The sequence below is a fragment of the Phyllostomus hastatus genome, unplaced genomic scaffold, assembly GCF_019186645.2.
Source record: "Phyllostomus hastatus isolate PE091 unplaced genomic scaffold, TTU_PhHast_1.1 phas_contig_80, whole genome shotgun sequence".
NCBI classification, from domain to species: Eukaryota; Metazoa; Chordata; class Mammalia; order Chiroptera; family Phyllostomidae; genus Phyllostomus; species Phyllostomus hastatus.
The window spans coordinates 51,038,305-51,061,173 of NW_025333960.1; the positions used below are offsets into that span (position 1 = coordinate 51,038,305).

A 22,869-nucleotide genomic window follows, 5' to 3' on the forward strand; every position below is an offset into this window, starting at 1 on the left:
GGTGCACAGGCCATTATTATATGTATCCATTGGAGAAGCAGCTTTCACACTGTTTAAAATTAAATTTAAAAAGTATGGATGGATATGAAATTAATTTTATGCTGAACATCTTTATCCAAATTTGTACGTAATTATTTTCTTCCCGAAGAGCCATCCTCTATCAAAACACCCACTTTCTCCCTTGAAAAGCCCATAATATCAGGCTTCCTCCACCCCACGTCTGAGTCAGTAGGATTTAAACTCTAACTTCCTGCTGGACGTTGGAATCTGTTTAATAAAGCAGAGTGGGCATTTTTTCAAGCTTAGTCAATAAACAGAGGTGTCCTAGGTGTAAAGGTTGGGCATTGTCTTTGTTGGAAATATCAAAGTGCAAGAAAGGATTAAGTAGGAGTCAGGATTCCTTGTATTTAATTACCATATTTTGCCGTGTGTAATGAGCACTCACATTTTGTGCACATTATACACGTGATTGCTACCCATTATTGCACCCATGGCATGTAATCATTATACCCATGTATAATGTGTGTCTTTTCCCTCAGAAATTTGGGCAAAAATGTGAGCATTATACATGGCAAAACATGGTACTGAAGATGGCCTCATATTACTAGTTTCAAGGACTGTAGGCCGTTATTAAATAAATACATTTTTCATTAATATTTTCCAGATGTACATATACTAAGTATATTATATTAGGCATATATGCCACTTTATATATTTACACTTAACATAGTTAAACTAAATTTAATCCCCTAATTAGACATAGCCTAAGGAACTTACTTAATAAATTATGTAGTTATTAATATAAAATAACTTATTCACTGCAACAGTGAGTGTTGAGTCAAGTTTTCCCATCAAGCAACAGGAGATTCTGAAATCAATTCGTCATATACCCAAAGCATTAAGGGCTATCGACAGTAAATGCAATTGATTAGAAACACACAGCAACCAAACATGCCAATATTTTCAGTGGTGTTGATTTCTATTAGCACAGTCAGTCTCCTCTGAGACCTTCAGATACAACATAAGCTCACACAGCATCATAGCCACCGTTTGAAATGGTGCTTTGCTTATTAAACATAAACAACTCCCATTTTCCGTATAGAGCATTCCTATTATTCTGCAAGAAAGAAATAGTAGGGACCGTAGCTGAAGGGGATTCACATCACTGGGAATGAAATTGTCGGAGAGGGTGAAAGAGAAGATAAGGAAAGAGGTTTATGGTCATATACTCGTACATGCGACTGCCCATTGTTCTAGCTAAGAAGTTACTTTTGTTTATTTATAGCTTGGTATTTCCTGAACTATATTCCATAAAACTTAAAGATAGTCCTCTGTAATGCTGAGAAGCCCTCCTCTTCCACGTTATAGCATTTTCTGTTTTGTAATATTGTATGTAATCATCACATCCCTTTGGCTGTTAGTGTGCATTAAAATGAATAAAAACAAACAAAGCACCACAGGCAACCTCTCGAGAGGGTCATGCTACCTATGACAGTGTTCTTGGCCAGTATGAATCCAGTGAATCACGATGCATTTTACTGGGATTTGAAATTTTACAGGAGTCATCAAGACCGCCCTTCCAAACATGGATAGAGAGGCTAAAGACCAGTATTTGCTTGTTATCCAGGCAAAGGATATGGTTGGTCAAAACGGAGGACTCTCGGGAACCACGTCGGTCACCGTGACCCTCACGGACGTCAACGACAACCCCCCTCGCTTTCCGCGAAGTACGTAAGCTATTCTGTTAAACGGCACAGGTATACTAGCTTTCCTTGCCATCCTATAAAAATTTCTTTAACCTGGCTGGCATAGCTCAGTGGATTGAGCATGGGCTGTGAACCAAAGTGTCACAGGTTCGATTCCCAGTCAGGCTACATGCCTGGGTTGCAGGCCATGACCCCCAGCAACCGCACATTGATGTTTCTCTCTCTCTCTCTTTCTCCCTCCCTTCCCTCTCTGAAAATAAATAAATAAAATCTTAAAATATGTCTTTAAAAAGGATTTTTTTCCACATTCTTCTCAAATACCTCTCTTACTACAGCCTCCTACAATGTTGTATCAGGGGTATGCTTTTCAATCAGCAATATAGAACCTGCAGGATATGGAAAATAAATGGAAGAAATCCTATATTTGTGTTATTTCTCTCTTACATATATGGTTTTCCTACTTACATTACTTGAATATTAGACTATTATGTTTCTTTATATATTAACTTTTATTCTGGCTTATTTTTAAATACTCTGTAACTTACATGGCTCTTGCAGTGCATAGTATAAAATAATGTTTTTCATTTCTTATTCCACATTTTTTAGCCAGTGCACGCATGTTGAACATTCCTTTATAGTTCTACCACATCTTCCTTGTGCAAACGCTCAGTGTTTCAAAAAGAAATCAATCTAAAGAACCAGAAAACTACATGCCCTCCATTTAGTTCCTTTGACTAAAGTGGCTTTTGACTTCACCAAGAATAAAAAGTAAAAAAAAAAATTATAGAGATGTCCTGATTGTAAAAAAGTATTTTACCTAGCTCCCTTTTAGTTGTTTTCACCCTTTTTTCTAAGTGCGTGTGGTACTTCTCTAGAACATTCAAGAATGTAAGGAAATTGTATAGACTACAATGTCTCCGAAACGCTTGTTTGATAGAAATGGGGAACTAAGCTGCCTCATAAACAGACCTTAGAAGCGAATAATCTCTAACGAAGACGATTTTTCTGCAGATATGGATGTCACTGTTTTCTTTCAAATACTGCTTCTTTAGATATTTCATTTTCATACTATGTATTTTAATATTTTTATTAGTAAACAGCAGTGATTTCAATACCCCCTGTCCCCCCAAAAAAAACCCTCACAACATTAAGTTTTTCATTTTAAAAAATGAACCTATACTTAATTGTGCTCTTGATGGCTTGTAAAAGGTAAGGTGAAAATTATAGAATTAAAAAATACAAACAATAATGTAATTATATTGGACTCATATTTAACTGTTTCTCTTTTCTTTGAATGCATGGTGATAAAAAAGTGATACTCAGCATGTTTGTGGTTTCAGTTGTCATGATTTGATAAGGCACAAGTTTTCTAGCTTATTATTTAGATCTTGTTCTTGTCAAAGTGAAGAAAGCCAAGGACACATCATTAGGTTTTTCTCTTCTTTTGCTGGGATTTTCTCTACCATTTGGTTCCTGCCCTAACCTTGAGAATTTTGGATTTCAGCTAAGGACAATTCTGGCTATGTGAAAACAAAAATGTTAAGCCTATGTTGTAATCATTTCCTTCAAAATCAGTAACTATTCACAAAATTTAGAAAATTGCAAACACCAACGATTCTCAGCCTGAAATGCGATCGTTTCATATAGACTCATCTTCCTCCCCACACTCCTCTCCAGGAGAAACCCTTCCCTGTGAGAAAGTGGATCCGCACCACATGAGATGGCCTGAAGGAAATGGATCAGGGTGGAGGAAGGAAAAAAAAGTAGATGATTAGAGAAAAATGGTGAAGGAGCTTCATTCTCTGAGGAGGTTCCTAGTTTTGAGGATGGGCCACGTACTTCCTCTTTTTCCCAAGACCTTGTTGTTTTTGTTTTGCTGAGTTGAGGGCTATCAAAGAGCAATGTTTACAAGAGAAAATGTTTTTTAAAGAAAATGCATTCTTTCTTTCTTTTTTTTTTTTTTTGCTTCTCTTTCCTCCTGTTCAAATAATAATGAGGGACCATTGTATCTCATTAGTCCTACCTACAACCCACACAATTAATGTTCATCCTTGGTAAATTTATGAGCCGAAACAAGACTAAGATTATTTGTCATAAACTTCCTTGTCCATGTTTCTGATACTCTGTTAGTAAAAGAAAGATTTATATACATTCTAACAATAAATCATCAGAGCTATTGAGACTTGTATTTGCCGATTTGAAACCTTGGCTATAACTAATTTTATTTTTTAATATTTGTATTATAATTTGTTTATATTCACTTCCATATTAACTATACATGTGATTATTTTTTGTTGAATTTTTAAATATAAAGCAGCGCATTTCCCACCACCAGAAATATATTGTAGAACTGGAGATTTTTCTCTTGCCTTTCCTCAGGCCCTGTGTTTCTGCTGGCACGTATTGATTATCGTCTAATCATCCCTTGGAAACATCTTGTCTCATATTGCCTTAGCGTCTTCTTGATCAAAAAACCAAAATCCAGTTAACCAAAGATGATACAAACATAGTTACATTTTTTTCCTTGTCTAGCTTGGTACAAGGTCTTGCTCATTTCTGTTTTGAATTTTAAAGGATCTTACCAATACAATGTCCCTGAATCCCTGCCCGTGGCCTCCGTGGTGGCCCGGATCAAAGCCGCCGACGCAGACATAGGACCTAACGCCGAGATGGAATACAGGATTGTGGATGGCGACGGCCTGGGGGTTTTCAAGATTTCTGTTGACAAAGACACGCAGGAAGGAATCATTACTATACAGAAGGTAAGGTCTTGTTGTTTCTTATGATCTATAGGGGTCTTCACAGAGGTTACTCTCCTGAGAAGCCAGGTCTACTTGGATGGGAAAATGTATTAGACACACTGCATGGCCATATGGAACCATCATTATTTTAATTTTAGGATGAAAGCTGTGCACTTATTGGTAGGTGCCATGATCTTGAGGAATCTTGAATGGTGTATAATCTACTTTGTCAATTCTATTCTCTGACTGAACCCAGCACTTATCCATAGCTCTGTAACAATAAAGGCAAATGTGTTAAGTGTTTTAAGTGACCCACTCGGAGGGATGACTATGCTCTTTATTGATTGCTTAATAACAAAACGCTAAAATTAAAAAAAGCCTTTGAAAGCAAGCTGGATAAGCACTCCACATACAAAAAATAATAATAATCAATATACTTGGACATAGAAACCAAGATGTTGAAACTTGCTACATTATGAGTTTTTTAAAAATGTCTACTAATTGAAAAGCTTGCAGAATTTTTTAAAAAAGATTTTATTTATTTATTTTTAGACAGAAAGGGAGGGAGGAGAAAGAGAGGGAGAGAAACATTAATATATGGTTACGTCTTGAATACCCCCTACTGGGGACCTGGCCTGCAACCCAAGCATATGCCCTGACTGGGAATTGAACCAGTGACCCTTTGGTTCCCAAGCCAGAGCTCAGGCCACTGAGCCACACCAGCCAGGGTGAAATGCTTGAAGAATTTATACAAACAGAGAAGGTAAGTTGTGAAGCTTCTCATAATACCTTCCATATAATTATTATCAAAGAAAATTATTATCATCCCAGCTAAAGACTATTTGCCATGGTATTTTTAAAGTAGCTCCCAACACTGATTAGATATGGGAAAAATGAGCTTTTTACTCCCTCTGCTCTGTATAGACATGATCTTTGACAAATGTTAAATTTTTAAAAGTGTCAAAAGGAATTATTAAAGAATATACACTTATTAGCTCAAATATTTGAAACAATAAAAATTGAAATACATATGAAAATCCCCACTCAAAAGAGGCTGGAATTTTATCCAGTCTGACAGTCCAGGTGTATAACTCTGTAATTAACTCTCCTCAATAATGAACACATATCAAAAAAGAAAGTTACATTTTAGTTGTTATAGGAAAACATATGTTTGATTTCAGTCCAATGGGCAAAACATTTCCTCAATTATTTCCAGCGGACAGCTGCTGTTTTAGCTCAGCTGGTGACGGTCTGTGTGGAGAAGTTATAATAACTAGGATTGGCCAACTGTTGGTAAAATATTTTGTTTTGTTGTCTAAAATAAAAGGGATGCAGTAAGGTGCACTGCTGTTCAAAGATTTCAAAGATTCACTGGAAATCAATCTGCTCAGAGTCAAGAATGTTTAAATATATGTGATATTGCTGTTTTGAGCACATACATGTATTTCATATATTGTAATGACATAGAATAAATAATTGAACAAAAATATATATTTAATGATATTTGATTCAATATTAGAAAAATTGTCCTTGATTCCTTAATTTTATGCCTCAATATTTTAGAGAATTATTAAAAAGAGAACTATAAAATACTGGATAAGAATGTATTTAATCTTAAATTATAAAACTCATGGCAAAACTACAAGGTGAAAATTAATTGTAACTTAAAATAATATAGAGATCATTTTTATTTCCAAAACTCCACCCCAAACTCATTTTTAAAAATTATAATGTTTCATGGTCTGCTAATATATTCCAGTGCCTAACCAATACACTCAGAATTCTTAGCATTATTTAAATAAGCATAAATAAGAGCTTCCTGTAAGAGTTGATTAAAAATAGTGGAAATGATATAGTATTTATTTTTCTCTGCAGTTTAAGCTGAGTGATTACTGACTGCTTTTACTGGGAAAAGTTGTGTATGGCATTATAGATTCATCTTGATTTTAGGTCGGAACTATTGGTCCACAATTTTTTCATTTTCAAGAATTATTTTATTAATTTGTTAAAAACTTGATTCATATTTTATGCAGTTACTAGGCCTCGCACTGCCATAAGGTCTTATATTAATCTAGTGCTTGTTCTCCTTAAAATCCTTAAGTAAGGCTTATATTTATATTTCTCACATGGACACAGAAGTGCTGTTGGATCCCCAGAACTATTTAATCTGGTGTTCGCCAGGTACATATCTCACTGTTCCTCAGCTTCATTCATATTTGTTTAGACACTAAGTCACTTTTCATTCTTGGAAGCAAGATGAGTTTTCTTCTAGCACTTCCAACCTTCCCACCTCCTTGGAGAGTCTCCTAGGCCCTGCCCCACACCCACTTTCCCTAATCTTCTAAGTTTAGAAACGCGCTCCTGTTCTTCCTTCTGTAAACCAAATAGGAAAACAAGGGAAGTAACGTGGTCCGTACAAGCTGTTCTCCCGTTCCAGGAGCAGTGTATGTTGTGTGTGTGTGTGTGTGTGTGTGTGTGTGTGTGTGTGTTTCCCTTCAGTAACGGGGGCCTGGTCTCACACAAAGGCAATGAGCATGTCTCCGTTCCACAGACACCACGGCTTTTTCGTAGACTTAACTGTAAATGTCCGAGGCTCTGCACAAGTGTGCAGGAGAGCTCAGACCCATCTGCAGTCACCTGGTCAGTCCCACTCCATCCCTCAAAGATTGGAACATGGCCCGAGGGAGGAGTTGAATAGAGGATGGATGACACCATTTCCCCATGTAGACAAGGAAAGGGAGATCATCTCACTGGTCCGCCTGTGCAGATTCACCCTGGGAGATAACACACTGAGTTCAGAGAGTTAGGAGTGTCATGTGGAAGGGGATGTTGACACCAGATGAGGCCATGTAGGTGGAGAGACCCCTTCAGGACTTTGCGCCTCCTTTCCAAGGCCACGGTTGGCAACTAGGAGCATATAGGTACCATGATTTGCAAATAAGAATGGATTATAAAGAATTTCAAAAGGTATTTTAGATACAGCTACAGTAAAATATACTACGGAATAGAAAATTACATTTTCTAATTTCTCTCAATCCCTTATTATCAGAACTGTCTGATAATTCTAATTCATGTCAAGCATTTCAATTCTTTTCAAAGGACTGTATTATAATGATTAGCAGTATTTATTCAAAGTGCTGTCATTTTTCTGGTTTTAGTAAAACTGCATACCTTTTGTTATTACACTAAGGCCTTGTTGTGATTTCTTGCTTCTTGTCTTGCCCCATCTTAATCCACAATCACTCTTGGTTGTGCCTCTTCCTGCTCCCTTTGGCAGGGTCCTAAGGTTGGGCATCATTGCTTCACTCCAGCACTATTATTCTAATAGCTCCTGAGCTTGCGACCTGCTTCTAGGTTCTCAACTCTCAAATCCATGCTTTCAAAAAAATTGCTGTTCAAAATGCCACGCCATTTTATTTGTATTGTTTTAACCAGTTTGAAAAGAACCTGCCTTATACCAGGAAATAAAAGAATCATAAGAGCAAATGAAAGGAAACAATAACATAATCACTAGTGGAGTTACAGAACTTAGAAGTTCTAAAAGAATTCATTGAAGAATTACTGGAATCAATGAGGGCTCTCAATATGGAGAGCTACAAAAGGCACTTACAAGTGGGTAGCTTCACGACAGCTCATGAGAACACGTGGCCTTCAGTCCAGCCACAGAGCCTCAGCCCACTAGGAGCTGTGGACGGATATCCATCCCTCCGATCCGATCCTCATTTCTGCCATCCTGCACCTAAAACCCACGGAGTCGACTGGCCTCCCCAAAGCAGCCCTTACCCCCCAGGCCACGTGCTTTTTCATCATGAAACCACAGTACCACTGGTCTCTGTTTCATAAGTGTCTTTGCTCATATTTTTTTTAAACTAAAGTCTCTTTGGAGTGCTTTTCTCAGAATGAGGGGCGTCTGTCCCTAAGATGTTCAGATTCTGTCAGAATTACAACTGCTGGTGGCCCTCCAGGATAGGATTTTGATTTTGATTTAGTTCTGTTTCTCAAGCTTTCAAGGAAACTGGGGTAAAATCCCATCCCAGGTACAGCATTTCATGTCTGGAACAACATTTTCAGAGACTCCCTACAGCCAGCGAAGTCTGCAAAAGACAAGTATGAATTTCATAAACTCAGTGCCTTCTCTGTATTCTGAATCCCAGTCACCAGGGCATTCTGACCAAAACCAAAAAATTATGAAAGAATACAAATGAGGCTTCGTCCATTGTTCCTGGAATATTTTAAATTTTCACCGAGATAAACAATAGGATGCTACGGGCAATCTGCAAAAAGGAACCATATGCTGATGGGTTTTCCAGCCTCTCCTAACTGTAGCACAGCATTTACAACCACACACTGCTGGGATGTGGACAAGGTTTTGTTGACAAATGTTCTCGTCCTGAGGATTCTGAGTGTCTCGAAATAGCACTTCACATTTGGATAATGGAGTTCCAATGTCCATGTGGATAAAGTCATTTCTTTTGGAATCAGGTTATTTTGTACCTGTATATCTTGCTTGGTAATCATCCCCACTTATTTTTTCTCTTTTCCACAGCATAATAAAGCCTGAGTCCATTGCTTTTTCATAAATAGTGCACCATCATCATCATATTGAGATTTATTCCAGTTTGAGGCAACTATTATCATATTTTGAAATATTTATATATGCCATTCTTGGCATAGGGTGAACTTAGGAATGGGGAGAGATGAACATAAAAACAATCTTGTCATTTATTTTTATCGTTTATTTTTATTATATTTTTCCATTACCATTGATCCCCCTTGCACCCTCTTCCACATTTGCCCACTCCCCTTCCCTCCACAATCACCACACTGTTGTCCATCTTTAAAAAATATATATTAGAAAAAGAAGCCCTGGCTGGCATAGCTCAATGGATTGAGCGCGGGCTGGGAACCAAAGTGTCCCAGGTTCGATTCCCAGCCAGGGCACATTCCTGGGTTGCAGGCCACGGCCCCCAGCAACTGCACATTGATGTTTCTCTCTCTCTCTCTCTCTCTCTCTCTCTCTCTCTCTCTCTCTCTCTCTCTCTCTCTCTCTCCCTTCCCTCTCTAAAAAATAAATAAATAAAATATTTAAAATATATATATATATATTAGAAAAAGAAAAACTAGTACAGAACCTTGAAATAGTTATATTATTGTTCAATATCTTATATGGAAAGTATTTATTCATATGACTAAATATGCGAAATCCACAGGGTAAAAATAGCTGTAGATGTTTCCATAGAGCCGTTTTTAAAATAATGTAATTATGTTTCCCATACATTAAGATTAAACATTACATAGTTTAAAGTGATGGCGAAACTACAGTTTAAGAACATTACAGCAACGTGCAGGCCATTCCTGTGGCCGTTTTTGAGGGATTTGATGATAGCATTTATACCAGCTTCCCAGGGCTTCGAAGTTCAAAAAGTGTAAACACAAGTATCATCCCGTGTGCGTGACCTCTCACTGTCTTCTCACCTAGAATTCTTGTTACCTTTCCATGTCATAAATGTCAGTTCAGGTAGTTTAGTCTGTTACTTTTCCTTTGAGATGTGGCAGTCCTTCTTCCAATGTACCTCAGTTTTCAGGAGAAGACCTCCGTTGGGGTTAAACATGGAATATGGAGTTTTGCTTCTATAAAATGCATTACCATAGAGTTACAGTATAGTACAAAAGTGAACATTTTCAAAATTCATTTCCTTTAAAGCTCAAGTACACATCCAGGTCCAGGTTGTTGGGTGGCTCATTTTTTTAAACCTTCTTCAGGCCAGTTGTGCTGTTCTGTCTTCATAATTTCCCCCTCTCCCCACCCTAACAAAGGCTACATGAAGTCACAGCCATCAGATGATAGGGCGCTGTGGTGGAGGTACTGACAAAGTGGCCAGGCCCATGCGCCGTCGGGCAGGAGGAGTTAGAATACGCAGTGTCTTGTCCACCTTCAACGCAACGGCACGCATTCTGGGTCTCCAGGGTTTCCTTTCTGGGTACAGACATGCATCCTTCTCCACTGCTTGCAGTAATGAGGGGCCGTTTCCCAGAGCCAAGTACACATTTCACTGTTGCATAAAATGCTTCTGATGGGTGCTGGAGGGACATGAAACCAACAACGTGTCCAGTTGACTTTTCTTCTTCTCATGTTTTTCATGCAGAGCTTTTATTCAGTTAATCCCGCTGCTGTGGATGCACCTTTCTCCAAATGCAGCAAAGATATTTCTCATAATCGACTAAAGAGGCATACGTTTTGCATTACTTTAATTTTAAAGGCTGGATGTGACAAGATTCATAGAAACTCTCATTGGGTGAACACCTGAGTTTCAGATTTTATTTTGCAGTTTAGTCAAATTGTTGTTGCTTTGTGATATGCCAGTGGATACTACCATCATTTAATCATTATGCACATATGTGCACGTAGATACGCTATCATCCATGTATTAAAGTTCAGAACTTGTCTTTGCATAGTGAGGATTAGATACAGATTTAGGGTCTGAAGAGGAAAGTAAGAAATGACTCTTTAAAGTAAGTTGATAGTACTTACTGATAGTGATTACTCTGTGTAAGTCACTGTTTCAGGCGCTTGAAATTTATAAATAATTTATGGCAACACTAAGAGGTTGGTGAGGCAGGCAGGTACGTACTACTGATAATGCCATACAATACTATGAGGCCCTAACTGCTCTTGGAGATGGGAGAAATTGTTTTGGCAGAAAGGGAATGTGTGGTGGGTGGGCACGGCCTTGAGTTCACATAGCCTGTCCACCTCTAAGTACACATACAATTTTGGAACTCTCTGCTCTTTAGTAATCAATAATACCAACCTTGCATATTTTTAAATATACATTATAGATGTGTGTAAAACTCCCTGTTTGCAGGTAGCTCACAGTGAAACAAGTTTTATTATTCAGTAAGGGATTATCAGAACACTCAAAGATTTCAACAAGAAATGGAAGAAGAACTTGTGGGAGAAAGAAGGAGCCACAGGTGATAGGACCCGACGGATACAAAGGGCGCTGTTCCTAGTGCACAGTTCACTCTGACTGCAGTGGGGGGGCGGGACAAAGAGAGGCGGGTTTGTAGCCTAGAAAGATGAGGCAACTCTTCTGTGCTCCTTAGACCTTTTGCGGAGGTCAGCAAACAACTCCTTGCCTGTTTTTGTAACAGCTGAAGAGCTAAGGTTGGTTTTACATATTTAAATGATTGGGACAAAAGCTAAAGAACAACGTTGAGTGATGGGTGAAAGTTATGTAGAATTCAGGTTCCAGCACCTGTAGCTACAGTGTGATTGGCCAAGGCCACCTGAGGTCATTTGCATGTGGCAGAATTCATTGGTGGGGCCTGCAAAGCCTAATTATTTACTATCTGGTCCTCCGAGGATGAGGTTGCCAATCCCTGCCTCAGTTACCATGTTTAGCTTTCTAAATCCTAAAGGTCATCAGGCTTTGATGGCAAGATAAACAAACAAACAAACAACAAATGATTTTGTTGTTTGGAAAAGACCATACCAAACATGCTAGTTCCCTCTTCCAGGGTCTCTGACGCAGATGTCCCCGGACAGGTGGAAGAGCACCTTTGGGCCATCTCAGGCTGGCTCTGCGCATCTCTAGTTTGGGTCTCCGTGACTCACACCTGGGTCCAGGTTCTTATCAGTCCTACACATGGCTTGCTGATGGGGGCAACGGCGAGGACAGTGTTTGGGCCACATTTCCAGTTATGTAGTCTCCAGTGATATGGGGGTTCACACACCGAATAGGGTCTGTTTAAAACTTACCCATGTCTCCTTCTCTTTCCTCTTTCTTTGTCCTTTCCCAGTTGTCACTTTGACATTTTCCCCCATGTATAATCCTGCTCATTTAATCTAAGAGTTATGAAACGTATTGCTTATATAAAAATCAATAAGAAAAGGAAACAGGAGTTAAAGTTTTATTGCATGAGCCTTTTCTTCAATTAGTTTAACAACCCTATCCATCACACCACACCCCTCTTTGGAAACTCGATGTCTGGCTGGTTCTGAATTGCTCTGAAAATCATTTGGTGCGGCAATTCCTTTTGCCTGTAATTTTGATTCATGGCCCTTCGTATGAATTATTTTATTGCTCTATTTTCCTAATAGCTTTTAGGCAGCCAATCATCATGCGAGATACTGTGTTTCTTTATGATTCAGTGGCATCCAGATGTCTGTACTTCTTGTTGTTGCCTTTCAGACACATTGCAAAAAACAAGCCGCTTTAAAATAATTGCATTCATTTGTGCAGTAAATTTTAAATTATTCTGTCACAAGTCAGTCAAACTTTACCTTGAATGCAGAAAAACTTGGTATCGTTTCTGGTAAACCTGCGTGACTATCTTAAAAGTTGGGGTGGTTTTCAATTATTTTAAAAGAAAATGATTAACCTGATTTGAAAAAAAAACACACACATTCTATCATACAGAGACACAATGTGTGAAAGAAAGGTGTCTCTCATATAATTTGTCAGTTTTATAAGTAATGTAAGAACAACCTGAATGGGCTAATACCTAAGACACTTGTATGTTTAGAGTTTCTAAGTAAATGTATTTAGGTAAATAAGAATGCTTTGCTTTATTCTTAGCATTACCCAAATTAAGTACCAGATTCCATGTAGAGACCCCCAAAACTTGAACAACCGGGTCAGGTTTCATACAGGAGGATTTGCATCAAACTACTTGGTGCCTTTTAAAAATACACCTGTTGTGTCTCATCCAGGTTCTGCTGAATCAGAATCTTGGAAGGGGCCAGGCACTTGTTAGAAAGTTCCCCGGGCGGGTCCAGATCCTCACCTTTGGCTGAGAACCCTTGGGCCCAAAGTACATTTTAGATAACAGACAAACAGAAGGGCAGCCCCACGAACATCACTGAATCTGTTACTAAGGTGCTGTTCAGGGCACTGTCTACCTTTTTTTTTTTCATGAAAACTCAAATAAGAATTAAGCATTTTTTTCATAAAAAGTCTGTGATGTTGTCTGTGGTCAGGAGCAACGACATACCTGTCTCTTCCCCCACCTCCCGCATCGGTATCAGGAGTTTCTGAGACAAAGGTATAGTTTACTTTTAAAGCCCTATAGCCTGGGTATCTGCATTCTAGTTTTTGTCTAATTAAAGAAGAACTCATTGAGCCCCTTCTATGTACCACATTCCTAACAGGCATTGAAAATGCTAGTAATGAACAGAATACTGTGGTGCTTACAATCTCCAGATGAGACAGATGCTAAGCAAATAAAGGTTTCAGTAAGAGCTTCCTAGATCTCCTAATCCTGTTTTGAGTATTGATTTATATATTTCCCCCTCAGTATCAATCGGAGATGAGCCATGGAATCCCTTTGTGTAACATTTGTGTGCAAACACACGATGTATATATTTATATTATATATACGTGTTATATTTTATATAAGTTATATATGCATAGTATATATTTCATATACATAGTGTCTGCATGTCTCAAACAGATATATACACTCCGTGTTGTCTTTTTGGAACTATATTGTTTTATATATTTTAACCTGCATCTCATCCTTCTGGGGAGAGGTGGCATGCATGTGTGTCTCTATGTGCACACACGTGCTCAGAGACGTGGGCAAATTTGGGTTAGAGTTCTCAACATTACATTTTAGCCCGTTTTTCTTAGTGCTTTTTTTGTTGTTAAATACTGACAGTAAATTATGCTCTGTATTTGATAGTGTTTCTTTCCATTTCCTTATGTTTTGAACTTTTTGTATTACCTCATAAAATATAAAGACTATTTTGGGACATATTTTTAGTGATGAGACTGAGATTGAAAATCCCAGACACACAAAACCACAAAAGAAAAAGAAAACCTGTGACTCTGTGTGGCCCTTGGAGAAGGAGAACAATGCTGTTGTCAGAAGAACTTCACCACGTGTGGGTGTAATTCTTTTTCACACATGTTGCTTCACTGGTATATTTCTTTCTCCTTATTACCTTTTCAACTCCTATAGGGTTTGACTCGAATTACTGTTTTTGAGGATAGTGTTAGCATGTTAATCCTCTTGAAAAGTTACAGAGGAGACATTCTGGAATATAACTGACAACGATCCACTAGAAATAGAGGGTAAGCGTCCTGCTGGAGGTAGCAGAGGGGCGTCTGGGTGTTTCTGGGGGAAGAATCGCCGTGTGAACAGGCTATTTAGGCTCACCACGACCCTCTGCTGCTGGTGCAGCTGCATGTGGAATGCCTGAGCCCTCAAGATTATAATGAAGTCCCTCAAAATCCATAAAAATGTCCTTTTAATGAGAAATTCAGTTGAAAGTTACATTCCTCTTTACTTTTAATGTGCCCCCGTGGACAGTGCCGTTCAATTACATGGTTGAAGGATATTACCTCGATGTCCCTTTGGGGAAAGATTTTGAAATCTTATCGGTTGTCTTTCAAATAATATTCTCAAGTCTTGTGTTTGACCAGGCAATGGGTGGAAGCAGAGTGGATTAAGTTAGTTCCGAAGCACACGCCATCGTCTGTGGACCAGCAAAGCGGCGGGGATTCTGATTGACATTAGTATTTATTACATTTGAATGCTGATGGTGCATGTTTGCGGCTGAGCCCTTCCCATGCATATTGACATTCATAAATGAAAAGACTCTGCTTTATGGGCTACTTAATTGGTAATTTAATTTTCCTAATCACTTTCTTGCAGGACCTGGATTTTGAAGCCAAAACAAGTTATACGCTACGGATAGAAGCTGCAAACAAGGACACCGACTCTCGCTTTCAGAGCCTGGGGCCGTTCAGCGACACGACGACCGTGAAGATCATCGTGGAAGATATAGACGAGCCCCCTGTGTTCTCTTCCCCCTTGTACCCCATGGAGGTGTCAGAAGCCACCCAGGTCGGGAACATCATCGGCACTGTCGCGGCTCACGACCCAGATGCTGCCAACAGCCCCGTGAGGTAACAGCTCTTTCCTGTCTGTCTCTGTGCTTCTTGCACAGCCCACGTTCCTACCTTAGGGTGCTTTTGGTTTATGGCACATGAAACCCATGTTGTCTCTGCATAGAGCCGTAGCAGCAGACGTGAAACAGGGCCTGAGCAGCTCAGCATTTTACTCGTTCAAAATGCGTCACCCGATCTTCCAAAGCCATCATCATATGGCGGTATTGTGAGGCTTCTGTTATTACCCGCAAATGATAGCCGATGACCCCATTCAGCCAATTACCCTCAGCTCTTCCGGAGCAAGCTGCTCAGAGCCGGATTGACGTGTGTCCCGGTTACAGGGCACACACGTGTGTCAGAAAACTCATGTCGTCGATAACTGAAATTAGGGGTGTGCTATTAAACACATCCTTTTTTTATATTGGTCTATTGTACATATTATTGAGTTATTATCACTTATATAAAATGAAACAATGCCTAATAAATATATAAGGACTACTTTTAAACGTCTGTTCAGTCATCCTGTACAAAGATTAGACACGTTGTTATAACAACTCATCTCTTTGGTGCTAACAGCATTTCAATATATCACAGTGTTCCATTTCACAGTTTTTGCCTGTAGTTTACAATCTGAAATCTGTATGTATGTTTTGTGTATGCATGTGTTTGTATGTGCACATATGACAAATTATGTCTTCAGTGAATATTATATATACAGTGTACTTGAGGTTACGTTGTATTACACATCTTAATTGGGAATCTTAAGTAAGACTTTTCAGTATGACAGTTTGGATTTGACTACATAGTCTATGAAGTACATAAATGAATGAATGTTTTATGTTCAGTTTATAAGCACAGCCTTTTAGATATAACTCACACTTAAAAATTCTAAGTGTGTTTTATCTAAATTCTGAACTGTCTGGACATTGACTACAAAGTGTGATGAAAAATATCTCTTTTATATATATATAAATTTATATATAAAATATAGATATTTGTATATATAAAACAGATATATATGTGCATACATGTATACACATACATGTATGTATATATGTATGTGTGTGTGTGTGGCATTCTTCTCTCTGTTGTCTGACGTTGATATTTAGCCTGGGAAAGAACTGATATGAAATAATTGGTCTCACAAAACTGAACCCCGGGTCACTGTTTCTCTGTCCATATAAGACATTCAGACTACTTAAATGGATATAGTACTTTAAATGCAGTGATCATAAGCCGTTTCTAAGAATATGATCTGCGCACTGGAAAGTCTGTGAGTCACACACGTGCCAGAGAGAACAGGCCTTGCCCTCCTCCCCGCTACAGCCCCGCCTTCGCTGCCAACGCCACTCCCCGACTTCACTCAGCTCCGCCCGCCAAGGCTTCCCCGCTGGAATTAGGGTTTTGCTATGGCGTCGCCTCTCCCAGTGACACACGGAATGTCTTCCCCTCACGAGCCACAGCCACGGCACAGCTGCAGCCATAGGTCAGGTTCTCAGGGTAGTCCGGCTTCTGCTTCAAGTAGTTCATCTCAGGGGATGAAAGAGAGAACGCTTTCCTGACATGGGAGATAAGGGTAAAAAAGAAGGAAATTGGGATGTATTGCGTCGGTATTTTTACTTGATTGTGATGCTGTTGAACCATTTTAGAGTGAATATGACACTTTTTGTACTACGGCACTGCATACTTTGGGGAAGAAGGAGAAGGGCGAGCAGGCCCCAGTGGGCCGCGGCTGGAGCAGGGGGAAGGGAGCCCCTGCGCGTTCTCAGAAGCGCAGGGCCAGAAGGGACAGAGGCTGGACGCTGGCAGTTTGGGACAAGAAGACCTCTGTGACCTTAGTGAAAGAGAAGCTGGCCTGCGCCCTATTTTTACCTCATTTTAACTGTCTTAAAACTAAAAAAGGCGACTTAAAAGTTCAGGTTCGTACTACTTTGTGTCTTCTGATCCCTAAATCTATCTCACAATAGGGAGAGACGGACTTTGTGCAGAGTGACCTAAAATGTTATTTTCGTGTAACTCTTTCTTTTTGCATTTGTAAGACTGACTTATTGACTTATACTTAACAATCAAATTATTGACACATTTATTTATTTGGATAAGCCCAGCAAAGTCATCTGTAGCTTATGTTATTCTGGATGTGTCTCTCATGTACTTGTCCTTCCCTGTCCGTTTAGGATATCCTTTAAGTCCATCTCACTTTGTGGTTTGGTGAGTAGATGTGCACTCCCATGCAGTCTCTGTAGGACCGGCCCTCTTCCCAGCGCCCCTGTGTTCAGGGAGACTGAAGGAATGCCACTTAGCCTGTGAAATCCCATATAACCCAGTAAACAGAAGAGCAACTCTGCTCCCTGCTCTAGCCCAGGTGTCTTGAAGATTCGGTAAGAAAGGCAGAGTACCCAGTGCTTTTAAACTGGGAACCGTGACTTAAGTATTATGAAATAGTATCATTATACATTGCTGTTATTATAGCTTATTGTGTTTTCCTCCCATTTTTATTTCAAAGTCAGTAACATCAGGGGAAGGAGACGTTGCACAAGCAACTATGTTGAAAATCATTTTGTAGTCACGTGTGTTCCAATACATAGAAAATATTACATAGATGTTTAACGGCCAGAAGTATGTGTTTGCCTTTGGGCATTCAAGAAACAATCAAAATGTAAGCCTGTGCGTGGGTAGATAGCACAGCCTTCTGAGGCCCGGGGAGAAGTGGTCTCCAGGCTGAGATGGAGCCTGAGGACCCTTAATAATCCTGAGCTTTGTGCTTCCACTCCTTCAGAAATAGTATAGCTCTTAGAGGAATGCAGAAGCGGTATTTGTTTCATTGTAATTGTTTAAAATGAGGACAATAGTATTGGAATTGTAAAACAGTATGGGAAGTTGAATAATTACTGCTTGAATTTATTCACGTTCTTTGTAGTAGATTGCTGAAATCGAGCATATGCCATTTACATTTGGAATATTATTTGATATGTGGAGTAAGAGATTAAAATTCTAGAAAGAAATACACTGACTTGCCTCCAACAAGGTAAAATTGAGATCCTTCCCCCCCAATAATCTCTGCCTTGCCCAGAATTTTAAAAATTTTATCTACTTTTGGCACCAGTCAAAAATTACTCATAAGTATTCTCTGTGCCTCTGCCCTTCTGTTACAAAGAGACTGGGCTCCTTAACCGCCATAGAGCGTTTGGGTGGTTAGAAGTATAGTGGCAACTCGGGGAAGACGAAATGAACCCAGAACCCAGCGGCGGGCTAGAACAGAACACAGCTGTGAACTCTTATGTCCTTGTGATCACTTGCCCACCAGCCAGATGGGGTATGTCATGTACATGTGCCAGTATGTTATGTACACTTCAATTTCCTCTTTCCCATGGGAAACTAGAAGCCAAAGGTGAAAATTAGGTGATACCTGAGGTTACTTAGCCAGAAATAAAAAAGGGGCGGTTTTGAAAGCAATGCAGATAACTGAGGGTCAGCATGTTTCTGGCATTTATATATATAAGTATATATATAAATTTTATGTAGCCTAATGGTTCTAGTTGCTTACCATTTCCTACACATTTTGCCCTTCGCTGCCAAATATCAGGCTTTATGTATTCAACTTTGCAGGGCAGATTGTGTTTTGCTGATTCTGATCAGGTTTCTGAGCAGTGGAAAGCTCTCTTCTGTGTTTGTCGTCAGTAAGCTGATAACAACTGCAAGAGCAGCCCAGAGTCTAGGGGACAGCTCCATCCCCAGGTCGGCATTGGTAGACGGGTCAATGAGTCCACATGCCTGTATTAAGAACCTGCTTTGTGCATGATGTTGGGGAAAAATTGGTAGAGAAAGCAAAGATGAATAAAACATTTCCTCTGACCTCAAGTGACTTAGAGTCTGGTGGAAACAAATAATTGATTCCACGGGAGTGAAACGGGACAAAGGGGAAAGGGCCAGCACTGGCTCGCTGGGAGATAAAAGTCACCGCCCCGGGTTCACCAGACTGGGGACTTCATTTGAAGGGGTTGGGGCATAAACTGGGCTTGAGGGATTAGGGTATTCGGACCAGCTAAGAAAACATTATGCGAAGTGTTTATGTTTTATTCAGTAATATCCGCAGAGTCTAGCGCTGTACTATTAAATCAGCGAATTTATTTCTGTGGGCAGCACAGCAAGCCCCAAGTCCCTAGGCCCAAAATAGCCAATGAATTGCAATAGAATGTTGTTACAAGTGGGATTGGACGGGAAAGGGGGAGGGGGAATACAAATTAATGAGGATCCTATTCAGCATTTCTAACAATGTAGATCGAGAACTGGATGTGTATTTATGTTCAAGGATTTCTGGATGGTAGTAGTTACTTACAGGCTCTTTTTGCCTTCCTGGTAAAGTGTATTCTCAGATAAAAGGTGATAAAATAGTATCAGATATTACATTATGGAGTGTGACTCCATAGTGTGAACACATTTGGGGTGTTTGAATAATTCAGTGTGTGTTTTCACATATATTTGTACATATCATTTTGACCTAAATATATTTGTAAATATCTGATTATTCTGAGAAATGTAGAGATCCAGGAACAAACAAAATTAGGAGTTCATTCAAAAAGTAGCAGAAATCAAGTCCATGAGGAAAATATGTATTGTAATCTATTTCAAAATGCTGTTGAATTTAATATAATTATCACTAAAAATTAAAAAAAATATGTTCAGGTATGATGAAAATAAAAAAAAACTTTTCATTAGACCAGTACACTTAATATCTAGAGACAATTTTCAAAACTGGTTAAGTAGGAAATTCCTGATTTGTATTAGACCTTTTCCATCATTTATTATATTGCTGTAGAATTAGAACTCTACTCAGAGCAAAAATCTCCCAAGTTAGCTTTTAGAAAGACTCCAGGTGAAATGAATTTATGGAAGATTACATTTCCCTCGATTTATCCCTTGTAGTTTTTTCCTCATTTAAAATGCACATTGAAAAGTCTTATTAACAGAAGAATATGAAATGCATACCCCTTTGTGGTGTGAGTCTTTGAGTGGGAGGTTGGAAGATTGGGGAGGTAGTGTTTAGCTATTATTTGACTGTAGCATTCTTAATTGCAATCGACAGAAATTGGCCATTGCTAAGTGATAAAAGAAGGGATGTACTAAAATAAGTAGGTACAGCTCACAGAACTAAAAGAAAAGTTGAATAGCCAGTCTCCCCAACAGAGAAGAGTGAGGTTTGCCTACAAACCTCAGCAGTGAGGATGAGCAGACGTCTCTGCAGGGTGTGGCAGGGGCCGGGCACTGCCGACCGTTTTTGTTTCTGGTGGTCTTCTGCTTACGCTTCACGTTTCTTGCAAAGCGTCTTGGCCTCTGTTAGGGAAAGTGCCCACCTCTTGTGCAGGAAGTCCTGGGCATCTTGATTTTGAGTCCCATCAAGGTTGCACAAGATTGGGAAGGTTTAAACACGCAGAGGAAAACTGAGTTGCCATGATCAGAAGAAGGGGGTGAGGACGCAAACAAACGGGCATCTCTAAGCATCAACAGTTTATGTTGAACGCATTTATTTCTCATTAAGTTCCTATTAGGCAAGCATTAACCATCCCTTTGTTATAAATAAACATGCTCCTAGTCACACAGTTGGAAAATGTGGTTCCAGGATTTTAGCAAGGTCTGCATCAAAGCCAGTGTGCTTCTTATAGCAACACACACACACACACATGCACACACACATATGCGCACACACACATATGCTCACGCACACACAGGCACCCATGCATAGTTTTTTTTAGTGATGAAGGTTTCAGTTTAAATGATTGAGCTATATCTGTTGTTCATATGTGTCCATGTTTATTCATTCCATCGGCTTTTGCCACTTTGGGAGTAGCAAGGACACTCCCAAATCTCTCCCGCTCACTTGCACATTCTATCTGAGAACGTTGACACGCATACCAATAGCTGGGGGACAAGAATTCTGCTTGCAAATACGAAAAGACATTCTAATTGATCTCCATAGGTTGTCAAACTGCAGCAATGAAAGAACAGGTGTTTTTTAGGAGATTTGTTTCATAGCAGACACGCAGGACACGGTGGAGGGTGTGCAGGTGTGTAAGATGTGGTCCCAACACTCTCATTACTGAGTGGGACAAGACATCTTACAAGGAAACTTATTTAAAGTCCGTGTTAAAACTGGAAATGGGAAATCGTCTTGCAAAACCCTCTCCTTCTGCAGGTTAGGGGACAGAGAGTGCGGCTGGGGACTGGAAAGGCCAGCCGGGTGCTGTAGGTTAGCTGCGGGTCCTGGCTGGGACGCTGCCCTTTCCTTCCCAGTGTGGGCTCACGCTGGGTCGGCACTAGGGCCTGTGGCGAAACCCCAGTTGCTGTCTACTTCGAGCTTTCTTGATAAGGCGTCACTTGTGAATGCCTTTTTAGGGTTCATTATTTTTTAGTTTAAATAAATTGAATAAAATATTCTAATAGTGAACGCCATGACACCTAAGGAGCGGAGAGACCTAAATGTGGGTCTTCCTACCGTGCCGCGAGCACTGAAGAATTGTAATGACAAACTGCATCCTTCACACCAACCAAGAAGGGCCAGTACTTTGTTTCTTTTTCTTTTTTTGCCATAGAAATACAAATATAGATACTGAAGAAGGGCCCATGTTGAATCACAGTTATTAGTTGTGTTTAGCTTAAGGAGCGAAACTTTAGAAATTGTGGTTGGACTAAGAATTTTTCTACTTTTGTGTGGTTGCTGCCAGTGTGTTATAGGGACATCCTGATTTCCCTAAGCTAAATGCCCTCCTTTTGTGATGGACCCTGGGGAAATTACAGAGGCATGCAGTGACTAGCTCTTAATGTCAGACAATTGCTAAGGCTGGACATTTAGACAAATTTTGGAGATCTTTCTCAGCTCCCTCACTTGACTGATGAATACATTTGAGCAGGGGTGTAGGTGACCAGGAGTTCCCATGGGGAGTCAGATAAGCCTGGAGCCCAAATCTCCGGGTCTCTTGACTTCCGATCCTGTGGTTTTATATTCACATCACGCAACTCTGCATTATTTGTGATGATATTTTTAGAAATCATTACTGGTGTGATTGTGCAGAATCTTGATACTTTGGGAAGGGGGTTGGGTTGGGGGTAAAGAAATCTCTGAAAAGTAAGAGATACTGGGTGGGCAAAAGTTAAAAGGTGTTAGCTTTTAGGATGGACTCTATATGTATTCTGATACAGTTCTTGGACATTCTTCCCAAAACCATTATCCATTGTCATCATAGTGATATATATGACAGAACCCTGTCCCTGGAGCCTTTGTTTTCATCACAAATTAATCAGCCACCTTCATCTCCACAGGCGGAGCTCCCAAGCCTTGTGGTCTGAGGGTCGCCAACTTTAGGCAGGAGTGCAGACCACTGAGATGGCATTTAAGTGTCTGGTGCCAGAGCTCCAAGGGCAATGGAACTTGGGGGAACTTGGGTGAGGCCAAGACAACCCCCTGTAGCCCACACCACATGCGGGGTCTTGGAGAGGCCCTGAGTACAAAAAAAGAGGCATGACTTGGGA

The 22,869-nt window shown here is 39.8% G+C and overlaps 1 protein-coding gene across 3 annotated transcripts in view; it reads left to right on the top strand.

The window, feature by feature from the left end:
* CDH7 (cadherin 7) overlaps positions 1–22,869 on the top strand; it is a 119,010-nt gene that overhangs the window by 59,631 nt on the left and 36,510 nt on the right. For 2 of the 3 annotated variants that reach the window (XR_006787030.1, XM_045850323.1), the window contains exons 5-7: positions 1,560–1,727; positions 4,281–4,468; positions 15,110–15,363. Coding sequence is in view for 2 of the 3 variants with exons in the window: in XM_045850323.1 (XP_045706279.1) it covers positions 1,560–1,727; positions 4,281–4,468; positions 15,110–15,363 (610 nt within the window). In the remaining variant the exon portion in view is untranslated. The remainder of the gene's footprint in view (positions 1–1,559; positions 1,728–4,280; positions 4,469–15,109; positions 15,364–22,869) is intronic. The other variant, XM_045850324.1, reaches the window with a different exon arrangement.